The 20,755-nt window shown below is 49.9% G+C and overlaps 1 protein-coding gene across 1 annotated transcript in view; it reads right to left on the minus strand.

Annotated features, from left to right (window-relative positions):
- Nucleotides 1–20,755, minus strand: part of SNTG2 (syntrophin gamma 2) — an 88,333-nt gene that overhangs the window by 16,729 nt on the left and 50,849 nt on the right. The window contains exons 12-15 of the mRNA XM_018052790.1: nucleotides 18,969–19,098; nucleotides 16,740–16,778; nucleotides 8,545–8,661; nucleotides 2,095–2,166 (exon numbers count right to left, since the gene is read on the minus strand). Of these exons, the coding sequence (XP_017908279.1) occupies nucleotides 2,095–2,166; nucleotides 8,545–8,661; nucleotides 16,740–16,778; nucleotides 18,969–19,098 (358 nt within the window). The remainder of the gene's footprint in view (nucleotides 1–2,094; nucleotides 2,167–8,544; nucleotides 8,662–16,739; nucleotides 16,779–18,968; nucleotides 19,099–20,755) is intronic.

Genomic DNA, 20,755 nt, shown 5'->3' on the forward strand with positions numbered 1-20,755 from the left:
CAGTCCTTCCAATGAATATTCAGGGTTGCCTTATACACGTATCTACGATGTTTCAGATCGTTTTCCCGTTTAGGTTGTTTCAGAATATGAAGCAGAGTTCCCTGTTCTACACAATACGTCCATGTTGGTTATCAGAATGCAGACCGTCCACATTCTTTGCCCCAGAAATTCCACCCCTACACATTTTTCTTGATTATATACTTGCACTCATGTAAAATGAGTTATTACATTGTTCGTAATTTCAAAAAAGGGAACAAATTAAATATTCCTTGATAAGGGCTTGGTAAAATAAAGTATGATATATTCATGGAATTAAATACTAGTCAGCGGTATTAAAGAGGGGTCACCTCTTTGTGTATATTGAAGATCCGCAAGTTAAACCGCAGAGCAAAACGTGATGTGAGGGTTAGTGCATTCGCTTCCGTTTGCAGAGGGAAGAAAGAATCATGTATATAAAGTAAAATAGGGTTCAGCTACGCTTCGGGCCATGGGAACCTGGGCCCCTCCGCCTCTGGTGAGGCTTCTGGAAGTTACTCCCGAGTCTGTGCTTCGGAGCCTCAGCTGGAAGACGGCACTACGAGGATTCCCTCCTGGGGGGTGTGGGGGGCAGGACTAACTCAGGAGGGAGACGGGGCGCTCAGCGAAGGGAAGATACCGTTACCAAGCTCCTCTGCCAAACAGGTGAGTGACTCTAGTTCCACTGAGAAATGCGGAAGGGATGCTCCTATGTGGGGGGGGGGAGCCATGCAGGGACGCCTCACCGTGGAGCAGTGCTTTTATTATCCACTATGTGGGGCTGCCTATAATTTCGTCACAATTGCAATCAAGTCTGATTGATTCAATTTTCTCATCTCTTTCATGGTGAGTGTGAAATACAGACACATGACTTTAAGAACTAGAAAAGGGAATTTATGGAGAGAAGAAAGTGTTGCAGAAACACACCACCACAACCACAAAATCTGATTTCTGGACTACATATTAATGACTATACTTTGAATGATTATGAAAATGAATCATTAAAAAATTCTAAAGTACTAGTTCTTAAAATAATCATTTATCTCAATTTTTGAAAGATGAGTTAAATATTATAATTTTAAATTTATATGTTCAACATCAAGGATTAAAGTCACGTGAGAAAGGGGGAGATTTTGTAAGATCACTATTTAAAAGACTTAATAGGATATCCGGGCTTCCCTGGTGGCTCAGAGGTTAAAGCGTCTCAGCCTCCTTTTTAAACTGTCAAATGCTGCGCACTTGTCACGGTTGCTGCTACCATCTGCCCTGGATCGAGTCTAACGCTTCTGCTGTGATCACTCTCTTGGCTAACTGCGTGATCTCAGGTACTTCATAGCATATTTACTGATTAAACATTTTCTCGATCTTTCTGAAACAATATGCTGGATTAAATAGAAGAGGTGCTATAGTTTATTAATGAAGCTCACATAAAATATGATGGTTTCTGAAGACATTCATTCCAGCACCAAATACGTGTCTTAGATGTACACTGTGCTAAGTCGCTTCAGTCACGTCCAAGTCCTTGCGACCCCATGGACGGTAGCCTGCCAGGCTCGTGTCCATGGGGTGCTCCAGGCAAGAATGCTGGAGTGGGCTGCCCTGCCCTCCCCCAGGGGCGCTTCCCCCGACCCTGGCAGGCGGGTCCTTTGCCGAGTGCGCCACCTGGGAACTCTCTCAAGTGTACAGCGGTGGTGGTTTAGTCGCTCAGTCGTGTCTGACTCTGTGCAACCCCAGGGGCTGCAGCCCACCAGGCTCCTCTGTCCATGCAGTGCTCCAGGCAAGAATCTTGGAGTGGGTTGCCTGCCATTTCCTTCCACTTCTAAGTGTATGGAAAGCCATACAAACAAGTTGTAAATATAAAAAGTCCAGAATGAAATAATGCAGAGCCGACATAAAACAGACTTGAAAGCACCTCTATGACTTCCTTTTGTGGAATTTCGATGAACGGTGGTGGGACGAACCTGTCCGCGCGTGCCATTCGACTGTTTCGACAGCGGTGAATCTCTCTCTCCCTTTTCAACCACAAAGGGAGCGCTGTCAGCATGGACACATCTGGCTTGCGAAGGATGCTCCACTTACCTTGTGAACTTTAAACAGAACCTCACAGAGGTGATAGGTTTTCTCTGCTCGGACCCAATCCAGTGTGCTCACCTGAAAGAAACACAAGACGGGTGAGTCTTGGGCGTTTTCACCCAAAGTAAGGGGAGCTGTGCGAGGTGAGGGAGCTGTTCATTACCCCGCTGCGGGGCTCGCTGGACAAGGCACACGGTCATCAGACGGCCACACTGCACACTCAGCACGCGTTACACTTTCCCCAGTTGCACCTCAGTAAAACTGGGGAAAGGGTTTAAAGTATACGTGTAATTAGATAAATGACGTCTCAGTATGAGAATTTAAACATTTACAACAGTAAGGGGAGTCGATGTGTCTTTTCCTTAATTAAACCCTAAACAGGAGCAGGACAGTTGGGAAACCGGACTCCGTGCCGTGGTGGACTCCGACAACGAGCTGCGCGCTCCTGCCCTGGAGTCTTGGCGTGAGGTTCGATGTTTACACACATTATTGATTCAAGAACCTGGTGATGGAGGAACTTACCTTTACACACAGTTGGGCGTCACTTTAGGAATTCGTTTTGGATGCTCTCACCTTAAGTAAAGGACCGACTCTGGGTTACATTTAGAGGACCTAGGCGGTTCTGGGCTTCCCAGGTGCACGCCTCCTCACTCACTCTGCCACGGGCCTGCCCTGTCTGCTAAGGCCCTGCCTGCTGTGGGTCTGCAGTGGCTACCTGTGGCTGGAGGTGTTTCTTCTATCCAATTTTTCCTGCTGACAGTCAGCCTCCTCTTCCCCGCACCTGGGAAAGACCCTCTCCACGCCCGGCTCCCGTGATCCTGGCAGGTGCAGGCTCAGCCCCGGTGGCGGCGCCCTTGGACGTGAGTCAGGCTGGGCACCTCACCCTCTGGGTCATGGTAACTGTTTCAAGGAGAACACGCCCCCACCAGGGAGGCACCTGAGGCTGAGAAGAGGCTGGGGCGTCTGGGTGGAACCGTTTCTTCCCTGGACTTGAAGAGAAGCGCTTCTGCCCTGAGAGCCTCTGGAAGCTGTGTGGGGATCCCGTGGTGGTGGTCACCCATCAGCTGGGACCCATGCCCACTGAGGCAGGGTGATGAGAGGGGCGGGGCCTCAAGGCTGCAAGCCTCACAAACAAAGTCTATGAACTGACTCTCAGAAGCGGGTCTCTTCCTTGCCCTCTGTCTGGACAATGTTCTGTTTCACCTGAGCACATCTCACGTGAAACAACTGAAACTGCAGACACCCAGACGTAACGTCCTGGAACATTTAGGTATCACCGTGGAACGCTCATGCACCCACAGAAGAGACACAGAGTAATATTCTACACTGGGTACGTAACTGTCTGGTGCGCCTTCAGCTTACGCATCTTCTCTTGATCTATTTTGTTCCAGGTAGATAATTTTTAAGGGCTATATTTCCCTAATTGACAACCTTAAAGCTACTTCCGATAGTTCTTGCATATTCATAGGCAACTGCTATGTAATGTGTATGTTAATGCTGTTAGATGCTGTAAAATTGGTTTCATAAGTGCTGTTTAACACACTTTAATGGTGTTTGGAAACATGAGCAGTTGAAACATTATTTTTCAGATTCCAATTTGCAAACAGAAATGACTGCCCACTTTAGGGAAGGACAGTCAAGTACGCACGAAGGCCAGAATCCAGCTTCTCCAGCGTTGATCAGCCCTTGGTTATGACCTGGGCTCACCACCCTCCCGGCTGGCTGCATCCTCTCGTGGGTACCTGGGCCCAGGGAACCCACGGCCACCTCCGCCCCAGGCTGCCTCTTCCTTCGAGCCTTTCTCCCCCCTTCTCCCAAACTCCTTCAGTGTCTCCCTCCTCTTGTCTTGGAGGAGCTCAGAAACCAGCCTTGAGGACAGGACTTTCTCTTTCATTGTTCCTAAATCACTTGCCACAGACTCTCTGGCCTTTTAAAAGTTCACTGAGACATTCTGACACAGAACGGTAGACAGCAGGCCCCACACGGGTGCCCGGGCATTCTTGGCACTGCCTGACGCCCCGCGGACAGAGGGGAAGAGGGGTGATCAGATGGCGGGCCGAGGGCTCATCAGACGGGTGCCTTCAGGGCTCCGCTCTCCCAGAGGAATTTATTTGCTGTCCTTCCAACCGCCACCCCGCCCCGCAACAGAGCTGTTCCTGTCATCCCAGCCCCGAGAAGCCTGGTGGCCCCGAGCCCCTCTCAAGGCTGCAGGCTGCTTCCCGCTACTCCGGTCACGGCTCTGCTCATCGCTTGCAAAGAGGTGCAGGTGCGCCCACTGCGCGTGAAGCAGCTCCTGGCCCTGTGCCGCGGCGCCTTCTCCAGGCAGCAGCTCAGCAGCCTTGAATGCATCGTGCTGCACAAATTGCATTTCAGCCTGGGCACGGACGCAGAGCCCGCCAGCGGGGCCAGGACGCAGGTGAGACGCTGCGAGTCACCAACAGTCCCGTCACCAGCACGACCTCACTCCATGTCAGCACGCAGGACATAAATACGTATAGCAGGAAGAGCTTCACACACGGCTGCTTTAGATTTGGGCAAAGCAGAAATCATTACTGGCAATTTGCCGCTAGCTCCAGGATACAAGCACCCAAGGTAAGACAGAACATGTACATATGTAAATCTACACATGTGTAAATATTCAATGTCCATATTTTGTGTGCTGTTTTTACAGTGAGAAGTTGCCGAGTACTAAGCGTAAGATTTCATCTGTGAAATGCAAATGCTTTGGAGTTTCAGAGACGTTTTAAGTATATGGATGAAGCCCCTTCGTATTCAGCTTGATCCTTCGGAGCAGTCAGCTAGCAGCTCAGCAGAGGGTGGGTGCGGCGCCTGCGTTCCCTCAGCCAGGAAGTGGGGAGATTCCGTTTACAGCCCGAAGCTTCCACTCCCCAACTCACAACTTGTCCTTTCCCCGAAGGCCCGTTTCTCTAACATTTTGCTGAGTGAATACTTCCATTGTCTCATTAAATCTTTCAGCCCCCATTTTAAGATATGCTTTCCTTATTTCGGGCAGTCTGTGAAAATTATCTAAACATTTCACCGTAAGCCAGCATAATGCCATTATGTAGGAGCAATGTTTAATTTTTTTCTATTCATAAAGTTACTGTGTTTCTGGTTCCGCAGGTAAGCGGCTGAGCACGAGCACTCCTGCGTGACCAGCAGCCTGTACAGGCCTGAACAGACGGAAGTGTCACCAGTTTTCTTGGAGCCAAAGAGACGGACTGGCCTGGGCCCGACATCAGCCCCAAAACACACGTGGACTGGGTGCAAGGGATGGAGAAAAGACTCCACTGATCAAAAGAAAGCAGAGGGGATATCACTGTCCTACAGAGCGCACCTGACAATAAGGGCGCTATCAGGGACAAAGAAGGTCATTACATCAGGATGAAGGGTCAGTTCTCACATCAGAGGTAGCCACCCTTAACACAGATGCACCTAGCAACAGAGCCTCAGGCCACGCGAGGCTGACACTCACTGCTGGGCTGGGAGCGCTTCCCCAGAGGGCCACCGGACAGGAGCGCTTCCCCCACCGTGGACCAGGAACCAGCCGGGTGCCCCGCCCACCATGCGCCTCATCCCCGACGGGGCACTCACCCGCTGCGGGAGGCAGCGCGGCTTCGCTAGATGGTGGGCAGGGTCAGCATGGAGGGGCAGCTCCTGTGCAGGGGCAGCCACCAGCCCCCCACTGGATTCACGCAAACCTTAATTGACTGGTGAGAGCCGGGACAGCTGACCTCGGTCCAGAGGCAGCCAGGGCTTGGAGAGAGGACCAGGCTGGCTGCACCGCCCTTTAACCTCGGGGGTCAGCTGAGCATCTGCACCCCCTGAATCCAGAGTCAGGAAGGGGGGTGGCGCGTCTGTGAACAGATGCAGTGTACCCGCTGTTCGCAAACTACCTGTGATGTAGAAGTTTTAAAAATAAACACTAGAGGGCAAATCAAGTTTTACTCTCAGACATCTAGACAATAATGAGTGTCTTCAGTGATCAGCAAGATTTTCTTCAATAAGCTTTTTCTTGGGGAATAATTTTAGAGGATGAGATGATAAGGACATGAGTCTGAGCAAGCTCTGGGAGATGGTGAAAGACAGGTGAGCCTGGTGGGCTGCGGTCCATGGGGCCGCAGTTGGGCTTAGCCCAAAAGCCACCTAAGAAAAGGGAGGAGCAGACACAAAAGCTGCTCCCACTTCCAGGGACGCTAGGGGGGGACCCCGTCCCTGGGGTACAGAGAGACCACTCAGCCCTTCGGCCAGGCCCCACTCAGAGCAGAGTGCTGAGCAGGTCTTAAGCTTCCGAGCACAGTATTCAGGCAGTAGCAGCTGGCTCCAGGCAAACACACCCCAGCGGCTGAGGTCAGTGATCGATTCGTATGATGTGATGTTTGTGACACGGATCGATACCAAGAAAATTTGCTGTGGGATTTCAAAATAAACAAGCAAAGCCTGGTATTAACAGAAATGACACTATCCATCTGGAGATACTGGAGGACCCTGTGACCCCCGGGTTAGAATTTCTGTCTGTGAAATTGAAGCTGCCACGGGAAGTGGATGAAATCATCTTTCCCCAGAGCAAGTATGGAAATTTGATTAACATTTAAAGCACTTCTCACAATTTAGAATGTTGTATGTGGGAAAAAACTCATACCCTGAGGGTCTTAATAGGAGGGCTGACCCTGTCCTCCCCTCCTCCCCTCAACTGTCCTGGGCCAGCGGGGGGGGCCCCTCAGCCCAGAGCCCCAGAGTTCTGATTCTGGATCTGCCAGCCATACCCCAGCTGCCTTCCATGACATCACAGGGCCCGGACTGAGGCCATCGGGGTTATCTGTGGTTACTCTTGCTTACTTTCCTAGCAACGATAAAGAACATCGCTGCATTTGAGAAAAATTCAGTGATTATGCAAATCTGTAGATAACTCTCCAGCATTAGTAATTCACAGCCTTGGTTTTTGAAACACTCAGGTCCGTGGTGGAATCCTGGCTTGAGTCCTGGGGACAGAAAAAAGCTCTGTGGGCAGATGGGCCTGGAGGCGTCCGTTTAGTTCCCCGTGTTCTGCCACTGATCATCCTTCAGTTTCAACACGTGGACCCCAGTTCTGAACAAGGTCAGCCCTCAGGAACCTGCAGGGATCCTCCCTGGACACAAGCTCTCTACCAGAAATTGTTCAGTCGCTAAGTTGCGTCCGACCCTTGGCGGGTCCTGTCCTTCACCACCTCCCAGAGTTTGCTCAGACTCATGTCCATTGAGTCGGTGATGCTACTGAATCATCTCACCCTCTAAAATTATCCCCCAAGAAGAAGCTTATTAAAGAAAACCTTGCTTGTCACTGAAGACACGCATTGTTGTCTAGATGTCTGAGTAAAACCTGATTGGCCCTCTACTATTCTTTATTTCTAGAACTTCACTGAGGTGTGATTGACAGATGCGCCCTACACGACTGACGAGTCTGAAGAGGCGCATGAAACCAGCAGCCCCTGTTTGTCATAAACGCGTCCATCACCCCGGCCGGAGGCGACAGCGCCGCGCGGACACTCGGAGAGTGAACCGCGCGGCCACCGCGGGGCCGGCACGGGGGCTCAGAGAACCGGCAGCGGAACTACCGCTCGATCCAGCGACCCCACTCCTGGACCCTTAGGCAAAGGAAACAAGCTGAGTCTCGAGAGCCTGCGCCCCACGCCCCTCACCGTTCCCAGCAGCCGGGCCACAGACACGGTTACGGCGTCCCCGGCGGAGGGCAACAGAGAGCGTGCGGCCCCTCGGGAGCGACACCCTTGCGCTTCTTTTTAACGGCAGCACAGCAGCGACGCTGTAGGCGACCTGCACCTCAAGTTTTAGGTCCTGAAGCGACCAGGTTTTGCTGTTTGTTTGCAGCTCTGATGTGCGGACTCAAAAGTGAATCGGCCTTAACCGATAAGCCTGGAGGCCGGGCACACATACACGGGGTCAGTTTTGAGAAAGCGGTGCTGGTGAGAATTAGAAAATTAATCGCAAACTGTGGCACTCGGGATTAAATTTCTGCGGGGCCATTAGGTCAGGCTGTTTATTTTTATGAAACGTGGAGGACATGAGTGAGCTGTCTCTCTGTGTTTCACCATTTGACCAGGAAGTCAGAAACGTCTGACCAGAAGGCTTTTCTCCTGCTTTGTGGCTCTTTCCACCACATAAACAGTGGTCTGAGACCCCCACGCCTCTGCACCCCCACCTCCAAGCCGCTGGGACCTTCAGCAGGAAAGCACTCTCACGTCTCAGTGGCTGCTTGAAAAGAAGGAAAACATGGCCGGCTGATGAATGAGTTCAGAGTGAGAAGGGCCCGGGGTCCACAGCGGAGCCCTTTCCATCAGCGGACGTCGAGCTGGAGGCGGGCCCGCCGCACACCCTCCTGACCGCTTCCAAACGCTGGGCCTGACGCTTCTTCAGCGACGGCCTCCTCAGCGTCCCTCCCAGCCCCGAGGGCCCGCTTACCGGAGGAGAGACGAAGACGTAGAGGGATAAGCCCTTCAGCGCCAGGAACCTGGGTCTGAAGGTCTGAGACGAGCCGGCACCTCCCAGTCTCTCGCTGACCCAGCCCATGTGGACGACCTGGGGAGCAAAACCTTCAGAATGAACTGCCAGGCCCCGTTCAGAGCACGGGGCCGCTGGGTGGAGAGGGCAGACAGCAGGCCGCCCACCCCACAGTCCGACCCGGCCACAACCACCCTGCAATCCGGGCACACGGCACAAGTGTGAGACACCCAGGTCCAGACTGCTGCACCAGGCCAGGCTCGGAACATGAGCTTCCGCTGCACCGGGCCAGGCTCAGAACACAAGCTTCCGCTGCACTGGGCCGGGCTCGGAACATGAGCTTCTGAGTTACCTTAGTTTTGGCCAGTGTTGGATGTCTCAGCTATATCAGAGTTCTGCCTTCCACATATATTTAAAACCAAGTTATTTAATCACATTCTATTAGAGACAGTATTTCTAATCTGTCTCTGAGGTTGCAAAAACAACTAGTATATTTTTCCTTTCTGTAGTAAACATTTCATTAAGACACGGGGGAGAAACGACTGTTTCTTTATAGCTCGACTTCAACACCGAACATAACACAACAATATTAGATTCCAGTGACACACAATGCGAACTGTCACGAGTCAGAATATGATTTAAAAAGTTAACGGAGACAGTCATGCAACTTAAGAACTGAGCGCATGAATTTAACAATAAGCTAAGGCAAAACCCGGGGTGTCTTCCCTGGGTGTCTTATCCCACTTCCCTCGGCGTCTGCCTTACATCACACGCCCTCTGAGGACGAGGCCCATGTCTTTACCTGTATCTGCTCCACACCCACGAGGCAAGGAGGGCTTGCTCCTTAAAATTTCTTGAAAGGAAGCGTGAGTGAGCCCACCTGTCGCTGTATATGAGCCTGCTAAGTCGCCTGAGCCGTGTCCGACTCTGTGGCCCCACAGACCGCAGCACACCGACCTCCGTCCTTCACCATCTCCTGAAGTTTGCTCAGACTCACGTCCATTGAGTCGCTGATTCCATCTAACCATCATATCCTCTGTCACCCCCTTCTCCAATTATTGCAAATCTTTAAGTCACTAGCAAGCTCAAAAATCGGCTTTGATACTGTGTCTATCACCAGGAATCTTACCCAGATTCTTTCAAACTACTAATTTAGTAAAGGCTGGTAGGACCAAAAAATGAACACCATTCAGAAGGAAAACCAAGTCACAGAAAGAAAACAGCCCTTGGCGGGTCTCTAGCAGAATGGCGTGAGGGCCCCTAAGACTGCAGACATTTCCTCTGCTGAGGACCCCTAGCAGACCAAGCTTCAGCTCGATCTCACAGGGGCAGGGCAGACGCAGTAATTCATGTACATATATGTAAGGGGCCTACACACACATAAGGGGCCTACATACATGCAAGTGACCTACACATATGTTAAGGGGCTAAATATATACATAAGGGGCCTACACATATTTAAGGGGCCTACATAATATAAGTGATTCTTTTGCCTGTAACGAGGAAAAACTCTGTTGTTTTTTTCTTTACTTCTCAATCATATATTCAAATGCTGCCAAGTCTCCAACAACCTTTCTCTTCATGAAATACTCAGAGATGGCAATGTAGGTCCCACAAGAGGTGGATGATACACTGGAGCCTAATACGGGGGAGCTTAGCTTAAGACAGAGCTGAACACCCAGACATGAAAATATGTCAATACGTGGGCAGATAGGAGAAGGCGATGGCAGCCCACTCCAGTGCTCTTGCCTGGCCAATCCCAGGGACGGAGGAGCCTGGTGGGCTGCAGTCCATGGGGTCGCTAAGGGTCGGACACAACTGAGTGACTTCACTTTCACTTTTCACTTTCATGCACTGAAGAAGGAAATGGCACCCCACTCCAGTGTTCTCGCCTGGAGAATCCCAGGGACGGGGGAGCCTGGTGGGCTGCCGTCTATGGGGTCGCACAGAGTCGGACACGACTGAAGTGACTTAGCAGCAGCAGGTAGACAGATAAGACAGACGTGGATGGACGGACGGATAGGTGGACAGCAGACACACACGCAGGTGAACAGACCATAGACGGGTGACGGAGAGCTAAGCGTGGACAGACAGATGGACAGATGGATAGGCAGATGATAGACAGGTGGATAGACAGGTGGATAGGCAGATGGATAGACAGATGGATAGGCAGATGGATAGGCAGATGGATAGACAGGTGGATAGGCAGATGATAGACAGATGGATAGACAGATGATAGACAGATGATAGACAGATGGATAGACAGATGGATAGACAGATGATAGACAGATGGATAGGCAGATGATGGATGGATAGGCAGATGGATAGACAGATGATAGACAGATGATAGACAGATGGATAGACAGGTGGATAGACAGATGGATAGGCAGATGGATAGACAGATGATAGACAGATGGATAGACAGGTGGATAGACAGATGATAGACAAATGGATAGGCAGATGGATAGGTAGATGATAGACAGATGGATAGACAGGTGGATAGACAGATGATAGACAGATGGATAGGCAGATGATAGACAGGTGGATAGACAGATGGACAGACAGATGGATAGGCAGATGGTAGACAGGTGGATAGACAGGTGATAGACAGATGGATAGACAGATGGATAGGCAGATGGATAGGCAGATGATAGACAGATGGATAGACAGGTGGATAGACAGATGGATAGACAGATGATAGACAGATGATAGACAGATGATAGATGGATAGACAGATGGATAGACAGATGATAGACAGATGGATAGACAGATGATAGACAGATGGATAGACAGATGATAGACAGATGATAGACAGAAGATAGACAGATGGATAGACAGATGGATAGACAGATGGATAGATGGATAGGCAGATGGATAGACAGATGGATAGACAGATGATAGACAGATGATACGTGGATAGAGTCCCTTTGCAGATGGACCAAGGGTGAGCAGGAGGCTGAATGTGTGACCCCTAGGCTGACCTGGAGAAGCTGGGACTGTCTCCAGCAGAGCAGCAGCAAGCGGTCTTCTCGTGAGGACAGCGTACTGGGGACAGCGACCCCTCTGACTCCCCGAGAGCTGCCCTGTCTCTCTAGAGACACGGGCACCAGCTGTGGGAGCCCCTTCGCTCCAGGCCGGCGGGCACGACCCCCAGGCTGTGGCAGTCTTTAAGCTGCTGCTTTTCCTCCCTTGTTTGGTTGATATAGTGCTGGGCGCACGTCCAGCAGGAGTTACATGCTGAGGAGCAAACTGGGAGCTCGTCTTCTAGCAAAGACGGCGACACACAGACTGTCAATAGCCTGACACGCCTGCGAATTGGGTGTGAAGTTAATGCACTTCCATAGGTAATTTAATTCTCCCTGGGTCACTTAGCAAAGAAATAAGCTATCGCTCAGCTGTCACTGGGAACATTGCCTGCTCTATGGCTCTTCGTTAGGTATATGCAGCGCATAAATAATTTTAAGAAAAGCTACTTTTATCTTTTGTATTATGAACTTTCTAATGACTTATTACAGATTCCAAGAAATAAAACCATAATTTTATGAACACCTATCTGATTGTATTAAATTAAGGGCATATAACCATTAAAATAAAGAGCATATTTTTCTTTATCTTTCCTGGTTTCAATTTATAGAAAGTTCCTTTTTCTTCGTTTTTCACTTGACTGAGTGAAAATGAATAGCTAATGCCCACCAGGATGCCCAACTAGTCTCTTCCTTTTCACTGAAGAAGCTCGAAAACCTTGAGTTATTTAGGCTTCTTTTGGTTTTGCCGATTCACGTATCCACGTTAAGTGAGGTTTTTCAGAAGAAATTTATTTGTAAAACAGGTTCTTGCTGTTTTGGCCAGGTGACCACTTGTCCTGGATTTCCCAGGACAATTCTAAATTTACTCCCGTCATCTCACTATTACTTTTAGATCGGATGACAAGTTATTTTATTTGCCAGACATAAAAGCCTAAATCTGTACTCTATGCCTTTCTTACTGTCCTTCCGGGTCTGTTTCCTTTTGTTTTCATGTGTCAATTTCAGTGGTTGTCAAATGCCTTTATTTTTTCATGCTTATTCAAATACTATTTTTACTACCTTCCAAAATCAATGATTAATTGCTAAAAATGAGAAAAAAATCTTTCCTTTTTTAAATAGGGTCCAACATCATAAATCTAAACTCCTAGCATGCACACAAAATGTTTAGCTTTTGGAGAAATGTGAAACAGTCCTCTACTAAAAACTTGGCATATCAGGGCAGGGCTTAGCTCTCTCACAGCCCCACACAGTGGCAAACATCTCTAATGTTTCCTTCCAGATAATCGAATCCACCCCTTGAGTAAATTCAAGTTATACAGAAATATTAAGGTTAAAAAAAATAACCACGTTAGAGTACCCATTCAGTTCAGTTCAGTCACTCAGTCGTGCCCAACTCTTTGCGACCCCATGAATCACAGCACACCAGGCCTCCCTATCCATCACCAGCTCCCGGAGTTCACTCAGACTCACGTCCATCGAGTCAGTGATGCCATCCAGCCATCTCATCCTCTGTCATCCCCTTCTCCTCCTGCCCCCAATCCCTCCCAGCATCAGGGTCTTTTCCAATGAGTCAACTCTTCGCATGAGGTGGCCAAAGTACTGGAGTTTCAGCTTTGGCATCATTCCTTCCAAAGAAATCCCAGGGCTGATCTCCTTTAGAATGGACTGGTTGGATCTCCTAGCAGTCCAAGGGACTCTCAAGAGTCTTCTCCAACACCACAGTTCAAAAGCAGCAATTCTTTGGCACTCAGCTTTCTTCACAGTCCAACTCTCACATCCATACATGACCACTGGAAAAACCATAGCCTTGACTAGATGGACCTTTGTTGGCAAACTGATGTCTCTGCTTTTCAATATGCTATCTAGGTTGGTCAAAACTTTCCTTCCAAGGAGTAAGTGTCTTTTAATTTCATGGCTGCAGTCACCATCTGCAGTGATTTTGGAGCCCCCCAAAATAAAGTCTGATAATGTTTCCACTGTTTCCCCATCTATTTCCCATGAAGTGATGGGACCAGATGCCATGATCTTCGTTTTCTGAATGTTGAGCTTTAAGCCAACTATCTCACTCTCCTCTTTCACTTTCATCAAGAGGCTTTGTAGCTCCTCTTCACTTTCTGCCATAAGGGTGGTGTCATCTGCATATCTGAGGTTATTGGTATTTCTCCCGGCAATCTTGATTCCCGCTTGTGCTTCTTCCAGCCCAGCGTTTCTCATGATGTCCTCTGCCATTACCACTGTCTATTTCATAGATTAAGAAACTGGGGCTCAGATGTTGATTTGTTCCAACTACACCACCAGAGAAGGGGTCAGTGGGATCAGAATCCAGGTTCTGTTCATATCAGACCACCAAAACTGACATCATACAAATGTGGCTTAATACATGATAAAATTTATAAAACCATTGCAAAATTACTCCGCTGCTCAGGAGGCCTTTGAAACCTAACTCATTTCATGTCCCTTGTGCTGGGAGTTTTGCTCCTCAGACGGTTTTAACTTTCCTTGAACTAGTTCATGGTTCTCTCGTGTGATTCACTGAGAAAGAAGAGTTAATTTCTAAGTAAAACAAAACATGTTTTGATTTCCAGATGGGTGCTCTTTTCAACCTGCCGGGCAGTCAAGTACAGCCACGAGAACAGTGTCCTCAGAACAGGTCAGGTTCAATTCCTTCGAAAGCTGCGTGTTCTCAGCGTGATGGGCACTCGTGCGTGCGTGTTTCCAGACCGCCGGCCATGTGTGATGTGTTTGGACAGTCCTGGAGAGGATGACGTCACTGTGACAGGCCTCGGAGCAGCTGAAGGGAGGGGCTCCTGGAGGGCAGGTTCTCCGAGGTCCTAAAATCACGTAGGCCCCTCGGGCTCCTGGACAAAAAAGCCCTTCCGTGTCCCCAGCTCTAGCTTGTGGGAAATAGGCTTCATTCAGCCTCGGGGACCTCCCTGGGTTCCAAAGGGCAGATCTCAGCAGCTGCCAATCAGGGACGGGACCGGATGCGGGGGGGGGGGGGGGTGGGGGGCGGGGGGGGGGGAGTGGAGCGCCAGAAGCGCGTCCTTGGGGCTGGGTCCAGCCTCCCCTTGGGGGCACGCAGAACAGTGTTTTGAGCTTTTCTGCGGAATGAAAACCCCAACAGATAGAAGATGTAAACTCCCTGTTGAAGCCTCTTCATTCTAGAGAGAAGGTATCCATTCGATAGGAACCACTGAAGCCCAGCACAAGCTCACCTGATGCCAGGCGAAGCGGGCCCTGCAGTGCCAGGATGCTCATCAGCACTCCCCTCGCCGGCCCAGCCCCGCCCCCGGGGGGCACACAGTTCTGGGAGCGCCTGCTGCAGCCCCCTTTGGTGGGCAAGGCAATAAAGCTGTTCTTTCCTACTTCACCCCAAACTGTCTCAGATTTAACTCAGGTGTTGGGATCCAGAGGCCAGTTTCAGACTCAAGAAGACAGGCTTTAAGTGTGAACTAGGGGGCGGTGGGTCCTGGGGGAAAAGTCCGAGAGAAACGTCTTGGAAACACAAAGTACAGCAGGAAAACTCCGCTGTCTGTGTGACGAGATGGAACGAGCCCTATATCAGCTCAGACGTTCATGGGGCTGCTGCTGCTGCTAAGCTGCTTCAGTTCTCCAGACAAGAACACGGGAGCGGGCTGCCATTTCTCCTTAAAAGGCTGCCGCTCTCACTTAGCTGCGTCACGAAGCTTCTGTTGTGGCTGGTTAGCCACTAAGTCAAGCCCGGCTCTTGGTGACCCCATGGACTACTGCAGCCCGCCAGGCTCCTCTGTCCACGGGATACTCCAGGCAAGAACACTGGAGTGGGCTGCCCTTTCCTCCTCCAGGGCACCTTCCCGACCCCGGGCCTGAACCCGCATCTCCTGCATTGGCAGGAGGGTTCCTTACCACTGAGCCACCTGGGACGCCCCTAAACAAAGCTACTTCTTCATAAATTTAGAAACAACATCACAAGAAATAAAAGAACTTCTCTTTGTGTCTCTTTCCTAATTTAAACCTGTTGTTTAGAGGGGTTTAATTTAAGACATGGTCCTAACTTCCTAGTTTTCAGTAAATATTTGATTGGCAGGTTTTATGCTCCTGAATGCCTTCCATTCTGAATTCAGATTTTATCCCTCAGCACTGTTTAAAGGAGACCATACACATTCTTCTGTTTTCTTGACTTGAGACCACAATGAATACTACTCAAACCTGTGAGAGCTGTGGAAAGCTCACGCACTCTCCAGTTAAAAAAGTCCCACTTACGGCTTAAACTATGACTTTATCAAAAAGGAAATAGAAAAAGAACGTAGTGACTTCAAAGTTTATTCATCTGATATACAACTACAAAGTTACAGGCCTAGTGAGTGAGCTGTCCTTGAGTCAGAAAACTGGGTATAAGCTGGACTTCGCTCTTGGAGCTTCCTTGTGGCTCAGCTGGTAAAGAATCTGCCTGCAATGCAGGAGACCTGGGTTCGATCCCTGGGTTGGGAAGATCCCCTGGAGAAGGGATAGGCGACCCCCTCCAGTATTCTGGCTTGGAGAATTCCATGGACTGTACAGGCCATAGGGTTGCAAAGAGTTGGATACGACCGAGTGACTTTCATTTCACTTCACTTTGCTCTTGGAAGGAATGGGCCGAGGGCTCCTGAGGACGTGGGGCTGCAGCAACCCTGGTCCAGGTGAACAAAGGCCTGCGTGCTGGGGCAGGACAGCGCTCTCCTCCTACCCCGCCTGCAGCAGCACCTGCCCTGTCAAAGGCCCCCCAGAGTGAAACTTCCCAGTGAAGGAGCTGGCCAAGAAAATTACACGATGCTGACAATTCCAAATCATACAGGCTGGTCTCAGCCGTCAAACCCCTCGAAGCCTCCACAGTCGCATCTGGGCCATCACTTGGCCACGGTTCCTTCATAAAATGTAGGCGCCCCTAGACCACTCAGTGGTAACCTGGCACCCTCAGGCAGGACGGTTCCTGCCCTGCAATCTCCAGGATAAACAAGCAGCTTTATGGAGTTAACTCTGAAGGTGAGGACTGTGACTTCATCACACGTGTGCTAATGCTTCTCTGTCAAAATTTCCAAATCAGGTTGCAGAAACAGAAAGAGGAAACTTTTGGAGACATTGTGTGATCAACATGAAAACCACAAATCCTACCTGGTCACAAGGAGAACAGCATTTATTTGCCACTTTAATCTGTAGAGAGAGGGAAGCAAGGAGTCAGTATAATTTATTAATGGCAAAATTATTCAACCTGTCTAATTGGCAACTGAAATTAATTAGCTGCATGAACTGTCCCCAGAAGTAAGTTTCTTTTATCATGCTTTTCCTTCCTGAAAACCAAACCAGAGCACAGAGGACTGTGCGGCAGTGAGTCTCATAACAGGACACCCCAGACGAGCACACCAACTCTGCTGTTTCTCAGTTAGCAGCACTTTATGTAAGAGAAGCTATGGGGCAGCAGCAGCTTACACTTCAGCATCTGAAAGCCTGGGGGAAATGCCTGCTGCACACACCATCTCAGGCGACTGCAGTTTCACAGCTCACACTCCTTCCCCGATCCTCCCAGCAATCCTGCAAAGTCCAACCAGCGAGGACACGAAGGTCCAGAACAATAGGTCAGTCAAGACTGCCGCAGGAACGGGGCTCTGCATCCGCAGCTCTGGCTCTCGGGCGCTCAAGTCTCCTTCCCTCTGCCCCGCCCAGCACCCCAGTGTGCGAGATTCATACGGAGCCCGGTGCTTCTGCAAATACCAAGCGGCCACCACCTGGCCTTTCTCTTTGCCTTTTATCCACCCAGATACCCTTGAAATCACATGTCAAGTTGGAAAACTGAGGTCTTAGAGAGAATCTGGGGGGCTTCCCAGGTGGCACTAGTGGTGAAGAGTCCGCCTGCCAATGCAGGAGGCTCGAGGGATGCAGGTTTGATCCCTGGGTCAGGAAGATCCCCGGGAAGAGAGAATGGCAGGCCACTCCGGTATTCTTTCCTGGAGAATCCCGTGGACAGAGAGGCTGGCGGGCTACGGTCCATAGCACGGCACAGCGTCAGACGTGCCTAGAGCAACTTAGCACACACGTGGCACCTCCTGTGTAGCTGAGAGCCCCCGGGGTCCTCGGAATACGAATCTCACGCGTTTCTGCTTCCCTGGTATTTCAAAGTGCTCAGGAACCAGTGTTGGGCAGCGTCCAGGAGCAAGTCAGCAGTGAGAGAGATGGGGCCGCGGGGGCGGCTGCGGGGCCCTCCCCTCACAACGTGGGCGTCCAAACACACAGGTCCCGCCCGCCCCCAGCTGGCCTGGACCAGAGCAGGCCTGGGGGCGCGAATGTGCACAGTGGGGCGAGTCACCCGGTGGGGCCTGAGGACCACGAGACTGGTCCACGGCCACCTTCGGCCAAGGGCTGCTCCTTCCGTGAGCCCCCGCGGCTGTGGCCACAATGTTACCACCAGGGTACGGGCTGCTCTAGGGAACTTCGGAATTCATTCAGGTGCTGCTCCCACCCCATGTGGTTTTAGTACATTTATTTATTTCAATATTGACCTTGATCATTACACGGACCATTCAAGGCGACAGAGGACCTGCTCCCTCCTGGGGACCTGCTGTGAGCCGCTGGGAATACCTGGTGGCCGTGTCTCTTTCTAAGCTTCCTCTATGTTTTGGAAAGTTACATCTCTACCCGAGTTGGGTTCCCCAACTACATGTCACATTTCATCAGTGCGTTTGGACAGAGAACATGTAAAGTGCACGCTCACAGGGAACGCTGTGCAGGTGGGTGGCAAGGGGGAGACAAGAGACAGGCCAAGGTGAAGAGACCAGACGCCGACTCAGCCTCTCCTCTCACACCGGGAAGCTTTCGGGCGACTCAGCCTTTCCCTTTTCCTTAGTCAGAGATTCGATGTGTTGAAAAAGCACGAGGTTTGCCTTTCTCTTTCTGATTTACTCCCCTTTGTATCACAGGCTCCAGGCTCATCCACGCCGCTAGGACTGACTCAAATGTGCTCTTTCTACAGCTGAGTAACATTCCGCTGGACGCGTGCACCACAACGTCCTGATCCCTTCATTTGTCAATGGAGGTCTAGGTTGCTTCCGTGTCCTAGCCACTGTGAATAGTGCTCTGTGACAACCTAGGGGGCGGGGTGGGACGGGGGAGGGAAGTTCAAGAGGGAGGGGACACATGGAGGCCTGTGGCTGATTCATGCTGATGAACAGCAGAAACCGTCACAATACTGTAAAGTGATTATCCTCCAAATAAAAGCTTTAAAAGTACGTGCTTCTGTTTGATGTTATGACCAACTGTTTTAGGGTTAATCTTAAATAACAAAGAGTTGTGACTATTTCCATGGACTGAAAAGCAGGCCCAGGGACAGGGGGCCGTCTCCATGCTCACGTTTTGCAGCATCAGCTCGCTGATGTTGGCCGACACCACCCTCAGCCAGTCGGCATGCTCCTGGGCCGTGTGAAACTGGAGGGGCCCCGAGCTCACCCCATCCAGGGCCTGCACCTGGATCGCGCTGGACCTGAAGGAGGAAGAGAAGAGATGCTGGGAGGAGGCGCTGGGGCCCGGGGCCTCAGGACTGGGAGGGGCGGTGCTGTCCCCAGCCCCCGTCAGCCCTGCTCGGCAATGCCACGCTGCCACCACGGAAGGCACAGCTCAAGCTGTGGGCTTAAACTACCCTGTCTCAGTATCCTAAACAGATATACTGAAACTAAGTTCAAAACCCTAGAATCCCCCTTTCCTCCTGCAGATGGAGGCTCTCCAGACGTCACTGGGTCTGTCTGGCTTATGGCTGCGTTGGAGCCCAGCTTCTTCTCGAGGTTCTCCCTGGCCTCCCATCCAGTTGACGCCGGAGCCGAGGCTTCCCACTCGCTGCTGAGCTGTCTGCTTCTCCTGCTGTTAGTCCTGGCTTCATGCATTTTGGGTTCTGTTTGGGGGCACGTATAGTTTTAATTGTTATATCTTCCTGATGACTTAAACATTCACCTTTAAAAAATGCCTCTCTCTCCTTCATTTCTAGCAATTTCAGTTTAGAATTCTGCTCTGTGTGGCACTGCTATAACCACCCCATCTGCCCGTGTTTATTGCTTACGGTATCTTTCTCATCTTTTCTTTATCTGTTTGTATCTAAAATGTGTCTCTTGAAGATGGATCTGTTTTTCCTATTTAGCCTGAAAAGTTACCTTTTAATCGGGCTATTTAATCACTGAAGTGCAACTCTACTCTTGGTACAGTGGCCTTACGTCTGCCATTCTACTTGTCGTCGCCCAGGCGTCTCACATAATTTTTGCTCCTGTTCCTCTTTTTCTGCCTTTTTTTTAATATTAGAGAATATCTTCTAATTAAGCACTTACATTTCTTTAGTAATTTTAAATATATATGTGTTTATACACACAGAGGAAGAGCAAACTAACCACAGTGAAGGCAGACGGAAGGAAATAATGAAGATTGGGGCTGGAAGTAGCGAAGCGGAGCAGAGGAAACCAGTGTGAACGGTATCTGGCTCTTTGAGAAGAATAGCAAAACTGACGAACCTTCCGCTGTGTGGACCAAGGGAGAAAGAAAGGAGATCGAAAGACCAGGATACGAAGTGGGAGTGGAGCTGCTGCCACCAGTATCACAGGAACAAAAGGGATTATAAAGAAGTCACATGAACAACTGCGGCCACTAAATGAGAGAGATCAGATGGGACGGGCAACCCTTGAAAGATACAACTACGTAAGCTGATTTAGGAAGAAATCTGAGAAGATAATATTACAAGTGTAGAGACTCAATGTTTAGCCCCAAACTAACCAAATAAAAAGACAAGACCCAGATGGCTTCACCACTGAGGTCTACAAAACATTCAGAGAAGAATTAATAACAATTATTCACTCTCCCCCAAACAGAACAGAACATTTTCAACTTAGTTACGTTGATACCAAAACCGCAAGTCATCACAAGAAAACTACAGACTAATATCTGTTCTGAATACAGATGAAAAAAGTCTCCATGAAACACTAGTAAATTAGATCTAGGAACACCTATTAGGAATTCTATACCATAATCAATGGGATTTACCCCAGGAATTCAAGGTTGGCTTGACACTTGGAAATTAACGTCATACATCATCGCAACAGAATTTTTAAAAATCACACAATCGTCTCAACAGGTGAAGAAAATGCACTTGGCAAAATCCA

This window comes from Capra hircus, chromosome 8, assembly GCF_001704415.2.
Source record: "Capra hircus breed San Clemente chromosome 8, ASM170441v1, whole genome shotgun sequence".
In the NCBI taxonomy this organism is placed as follows: domain Eukaryota; kingdom Metazoa; phylum Chordata; class Mammalia; order Artiodactyla; family Bovidae; genus Capra; species Capra hircus.